This window comes from Solanum pennellii, chromosome 2 (genome assembly GCF_001406875.1).
Source record: "Solanum pennellii chromosome 2, SPENNV200".
NCBI classification, from domain to species: Eukaryota; Viridiplantae; Streptophyta; class Magnoliopsida; order Solanales; family Solanaceae; genus Solanum; species Solanum pennellii.
This window is the reverse complement of record NC_028638.1, coordinates 4919767-4926621: the sequence shown is the minus strand read 5'-3', so window position 1 is coordinate 4926621 and position 6855 is coordinate 4919767. Positions and strand designations below refer to the sequence as shown.

General features: G+C 32.5%; 1 protein-coding gene across 1 annotated transcript in view; it reads right to left on the bottom strand.

Moving 5' to 3' along the window:
* The window catches only part of LOC107009734, a 4524-nt gene extending 2939 nt beyond the window's left edge, over nucleotides 1-1585 (bottom strand). The window contains 1 exon segment of the mRNA XM_015209083.1: nucleotides 1202-1585. Within this exon segment, the coding sequence (XP_015064569.1) occupies nucleotides 1202-1585 (384 nt within the window).
* Nucleotides 1586-6855: the final 5270 nt, after the last annotated feature.

Sequence of the window (6855 nt, the reverse complement as noted above, 5' to 3'; positions counted from 1 at the left end):
ATATGGTTAACCAATTCTCTCCAAGTGATGAAGCAACATAAGTTCAAATCGATGATCTATAACTACAACACACACATTATCACTCGTTTTTTTTTTCTCTTTTAAATTAGTTTTATAGGTCATTCAAATAAATAATTATTTATAAACATAAGGGGAAAAAATAAAACAAAAAATTGAAGGCAAATTTAGGGCATGATAATGCATCTGATTTTTTTCATGTCAAGGCACGCAAGTAACGACGGAGATAACAGAAGTGACGTGTTGAGAGGAGAGGTGACAAGTTAAAATAGGTGTCTAAAGAAAAACAGATGTGGCACTTAATGCATACCAAAATCTACTATTAGTAAGTAGTAACGGCAGACCGAAAACGACACATTTTATTGATTCCTCTAGTAACAAACGTTACAAAAGTACTTCGTGCGTTTTTAAAAAAAGAAGTCACATTTTTATATAACATTTCAATTTCAGCCTGTTCAAGATGACAAAAATGTAGAACTTAATTTTATAAATTTGATATAACATTGACGAGATCAAAATTTTTTCGTCTAAGTCAAACGAGACTTAGTTTTTTTTTTTAAATGGAGGGAGTAGTATTTACTGCTGGCTGATTATTTACAAATTGATACCAATTCAGAACAAATACCAAAATTAAATATTAATCTAGTTACAATCCAGGTATACAAAAATAGTTTAAGCAGAAGTTCAATTTTAATTACCTTCCCAAGGAGTTGTGAGTTGCAAATCAATAAAATGACGAGCGCTAATAAGTATGGCTCTCACCCTACTTCAGTGATCAAGTAAAGAAGCAAGATTAATGTTACAAGTGAATACTTCAAAAATATTACTTCATCCGTACCATTTCATTCATTTTATATGACATTTTTTCAAATTTTAATATTCAAATGAGTTTATTTTTATCATAAATATTTTAATTTATACATTTTTAATTATTAATTATTGTAATTGATCATGCAATTTACAAATATATAAATTTTATTTAAAGAACATCAAAAATTTTAATTAAAAATACCATATAAATTAAAGCAGAGGGAATATATTTTCATATTGAGAAGAGTTATCAACAAGGTAATGAAGTAGTTGTTACGCATCTTCCTTGGTTGAAATAAAAATTAAATGATTTCGAATTATATGTATATATGTAGTTTGGGCGGAAGCAGTAAATTAAAACAAGGGAACTTACATGAGTGAGAGCTCTACCAAGAGCTTTAGCAGAAGGAGGTGGTTGTATATGATCAGAGGAATCTTGTTGAAGCACTAAATCAAAAGAAGAAGAGGCTCCAATTGATGGGAACATCATCAAATCATCAAGTGAAGCAGTAGAAAAAGGAGAGTGATCCATCAATACCCTAAGAACCCAAACTGCCAACCAAGTCATGAGCATCAACATGAACCTCATGTGGTCTGTTGCTCTCCACTTTTCTGATTGTTGGTCTGTCGCCTTAGCATTCGACGCAACCGCCACAAGACTCTTTGCCGCTGCCTTTACCGTCGTCATGAATATTGAGTTCAAAAGCGCCGATGGTCTCGTCTTGCAGGAACCATACTCCACCACTGCTACATCCATACTCTTATCACTCTCTCTACCGATATTGTTTTATTCTTTTTCCTAGCCTAAACAACCACACCTTACTCCTCCTATATTATAAAAACATATATATTCACCTTTACTCAACCTCTATCCCACCGTCATACTTTTAGCTAATATTATATGACTTAACCGACTCTTAATAAAAAGTGCATTTGCTAAATTTAAGAAAAAATAATATAAAAGATGAAAATATTAAAAAATAGGGACACACAAGAGCAAGATTTTTTTTTATATATATAAAAATTTCAAGTGTATACAATATATAGTGGAATGTTGTTATTTATAGTGTAAGATAAGTTCATGCGATAGTGATCACAAACTTGACATTAATCAAGAACATAAAGGAGGATGTTGTTGAGGTGTAAGGTCAAAAGAATGATGATCCTAAAGGTGGAAGTTATATTTATAACAGAAGGAAGTAATGGAGATAGTTGATAATACTAACTTTTAGGTATAATGAAAATCTACAATATAATATTTTATGACACTCCTTCTGAAATGTCCATAGACAATATATTTCGTAAAAATTTTATTATGTAAAACCTTGTGGAAAAAAATTCAAGCAAAGAAAAAAAAGTACACTATTGTTTAATATACATTATTTGTTGCCTCATTAAAAACCATACAAAGAAAATCTAGTGAAAAGAACTTCATTTAAGTAAAAAAGAGTACAACGCGTGTTATACTCCCCTATTTAAAACACTACTTGATTTTTTGTGATTATGTCATCCAATCTTATATATCAACTTCTTAACTATTGATATTAACAATGTCTTTCAAATCAAATCACATTCATGAAGATATTGCATGCTTGAACTAATTCTGATAAATTATTTTACGATTTCATCGATATGATAGGCCTTTCATTTTAACCAAATACCTTTTGAAAATTACTTTATTCATTATCTCGCCATTTCATGTGAAATTGTTCATTCAACTGGTTCATAGAACAATTATATTGTGGATATTTTCTTGTAGATTAACTTGATATAACTTCAGTGTGACACAATTTACTCTCGACTATGATATAAGTTTCTGAATATGGTAAGTCATGATTTCAACTGAACATGTACCCAATTTACTTCATAGATTAGTATAATTTTTTCATGATTTGAAGAAGTCATTAGTGGTGTTTGATTTTTTGAATGCCAAAATATTGTTGCGCCTCCATATGTAAGCAAATAACCCATTTGATATTGAGCGTCATGCAGATCAAATAAATATTATCCATCTACATATCAAATAATTTATGACTTGAAGATTGATCATTTCAATTTTATGAAGTTCATCTTGTGTTCTAGAGGCAAAAAAAAAAACACATGATCGTACCGAGTCACTTTCTTTGTTAGTTTCTTGATATAACTTAAATTATAGTATGACGATTCCTTCACATAAATTTAATTATGTAGATCAAATAATCTTCTTGTATTTATATAACCAACAATATACAGGAGCAAAAATACCTACCACATAATATTTTATTATCATTTTCATGATATTGAAAAAAATTCTTTCTTTTTGTTAAGCAATTTCAAAACCACTACACACTTAACGAAATTGTTTTACAACCTTTTAATTCCTAACGACTTTTCATATAACCTTCACTGTCTAGTCAGACATAATAATCATTCATTAAACATATATAAGTATTTCATTTATTTCCATAATAAAACAAATCTCATTGCATCTACCACCAAAGAATTATCTTTATTTAGTAATGTCAGAACTTTTGCGAAAAAACTTTTATGCCTCGAGGAAATAAATCATACTTTATATTTTATGGTTATACTTTCTCTCAATTATTCATTTGTAGATCATTAACGTTATATCTTGATCCGTGAACTATAAGTTCAAGAACATCACTTATCTAACTGAAATAAAATATACTTAAATAATATATTTTATTTGTCCATTCATTTATCGATGTACATGATATGAAAATTTTATTTAAGATTCTCGTCTTCATTTATAACATCAACTGTTATTTCATATCAAAGATATTGTCGTCGTTGATATCGCTTTCAATACGACATAACATATCAAAATATTTTCATTTTCGTACAGTTAAAGTACATTATTTTTCAAAGGTTTCATGAAATGTTAGGTCATCATGTCCTTTTAAAACACTTGCCTTATTATAATGATGATTTAGATTTTTTTTTTCTCCTCTCTTTTCTCATGAAGTTTGTAAGGACTCCCAAAATGAATTATGGTGATTAGAGACTCACATTTGTATATAAAGGTTTAAAATATGTTCATTAAGTTTTTTATAGTATGTACACTTGAGTTGAGGTGATTTGGAAGTCAAACGTCAAGGGACGACCAAGACGTTCGACGACTAGTCACCAGAAGGGTCTTAAGTGTTTTTACGTGAATATAAGTGTTTCATGGTATTATGAGGTCCTTAAATGATTTATAATGATGTTCATAGGTAGTGTGTCAAATTTTATCAATTTTGAAGGTAAAACATCCAAAAACGTCCAAGACCTTCGAAAGTTAGCCCTTGAAACGTGCATGTGTGTTCTAGTGTGCTTGGTATATTTTATGTGTTTTTGTGATCAAATTTATAGGAGAGGTTCCTAATATGTGTAAAAGAGTATTTGAGGTGGAAACGTCCGAAAAAAACTCCCCAAGGACCAACCAAATGTTCCTTGAGGAGGACCCAACCTTGGGCCAACAAGCTTCCCACGACAGCAGCGTTTGTTCCTTGAAGAATAGGTCCGCGTCGCGGACTTTGTCCACCATAGGTCAAAACATTGATCCGAGTCGCAGACACAATGCAGACTCAACTGCCTTGGAAGTTATTTTCAAAAAAATCATGCGGGAAAAGCTCCGCGTCGCGGACTTGTTCCCCGACAAAGATTTTGAAAATAGAAGTTCAGTTTGACATGTCTAAAAGTACAAATAAATGTGGGGGTGTTTTGAAAATATTGGGAGACTGTTATAGACATGTTTTAAGACTTATTTAACCCCTTTCACAAGTAAAAGTCCCATCACCCAGTAAGAAATCAAAAATCCTTAAGCTCTCTTGTTCTTTAAATTCTCTCAAACCTCCATTGGAGGAAAAACTCAAGTACAAGATAGGGGATGGATATTCATGATTTATTCTAAAATTTCTCATGGGTCTTCAATTAAAAAGGTATGGTGATCCTTCATCCTTAGTTATCCATTCATCTAATGAGTCAATCAAGTATTTTCAGATGTGATTCAAAGACCAAAATTACCAATTTTCAATCTAGCCATGGGTTCTTTATCAAATTGATTTCAAAAGCATAAATTGATTATTATCTACAGATTTTAAGATGAATTTCAATCCAATCTTATGATGAACTCATGATCCTTCTAAATTCTCAAATATGCCTATAATGTGGGTCTTGTGATCTTGACTCTATGTTGATTGAATTATGTTTCAATTCTGTTGAATTGCCTATTACTATTGTTATTAGTGTGAATTGAATATGAATATTTGATGATTGATCAATGATAATAAAGGTTTAGGGATTGAGTAAATTGATTTATATCCTCTACTTTCTATGGACTTGATGAAGTAGTGTACCTAATCTGATCTTGAAACCATGATGTTTGAAGTAAGATTTCGTTTATGTAAGGGTCCTATTAGCTACTGTTTTATACATGTATTGATGTTGAAATATTGGAATTGATCAATGATCAAAGACTGGAGGAATTTTAAGTTGGCCCTATTCTCTCTACTCTTCTATAGAATTGCTAGATGCTTGGGCTTGTATGGCATTGTGTGGTATGGTCCACTTATGGTGGAAGTGTTTACCTTATTTTCAATCCTCATATGTGTTGTTCATGGACTTGAAGGTAGTTTTTTCTTGAAATTATGGCTATGATGATCACACAATGTAAAGTATTATGCCTAGTCTTCTATGGTAGTTCATGATCAAGGTTATATGGATGATGCTTCCTATACGTGTAAATTACTATGTTAGGCTAGGTATGGTCTACATGTTGATGTTTGAATACTCTTGTGTGGTATGATCTTTTCCTATGAATCTCTACATGAATGTGTGGTGTTAAACATGATTAGGAGTCTTAGATTCAAGTAATGAAGTTGTCTTGTCTCCTGTGTTATAAAGTTGTTTTGTGTGGGCTATAGTTCCTATTACTCTATATGTGAGTTGTCTATGGTGTAGGGGACTTGAATTTGTATTCTTGTTTTTGTAAGGTGGCTTACTCAATTCTAGGATTGTTTCCATTACGTGATAATGTTGTCCAATGTACACACACCTTATTCATGACAATAAGTAGGATAGACTAAAGGTAGCTAATGAAAGAATGATTGTCATGTGCACCAAATGTCTACTACTATGTATGTGAAGAATATGTTCATGAATGGATAATAGTTTAACTTAACTATGTTGACTTTATGGGCAAGGGTATGGGACCTTTTATATGCATTACACATGGATAATTCCTAGGTTTGGTTTCCTATGTACATGAATATGAATGCATGAGTATGTTGTGAACATGCCTGGTTTAAATATGTTACGTGAAAGGATTACTCACATGTGTATACACACATGAATGATGATCTAGTCAATAGAGGGGCACTTGAATGGTGTTTGTCAAGAGTACCCTAAAACTAGATAGGTTCTTGATTATGCTATGAGCTAAGCATATGAGGAGTCAATATCATAAGCCTATGTTTTATGAAATAAGGTAATAAAAAATTTTCAATAAAGGGAACTTAGTTTAGCATTGAGTGAACTTGACAATGAGAGGTGTTGTCTTCCCTTGAAGGAAGATTCGCCATTGGTTTCTCATAATGTGTTGACTTCCTTGGAGGAACATTCACCTATGGTTTCACATGAGGTGTTGACTTTCCTATGTGGAAGATTCACTTATGGTTTCTCATGAGATGAGACTCCAATGCTAATGAGCATGTAGAGGGTTATATATATCTCTTAGTTCTGTAACGACCTGTTTAGTCGTTTTGAGCAGCAAATTTTATTTCTGGAAAAACTGGCTGAGTCGACGGATCCCACGACGGACCGTCATGGGCACGACAAACCGTCGAGGGGGTCTCATTCCAAAACACTTAGAATTCTGAAATTTGGGTACTGAAATCGACTTTCTGAACTTCGCGACGAAATGGCAGGACGGACCGTCGTGGGCACGACGGACCGTCACACATCTTCCACAGAAATTTAGTCTCTGAACTTGGTGACGGACGTGCAGGATGGACCGTCACAGTCGTGACGGGCCGTCACAGGCTCCGT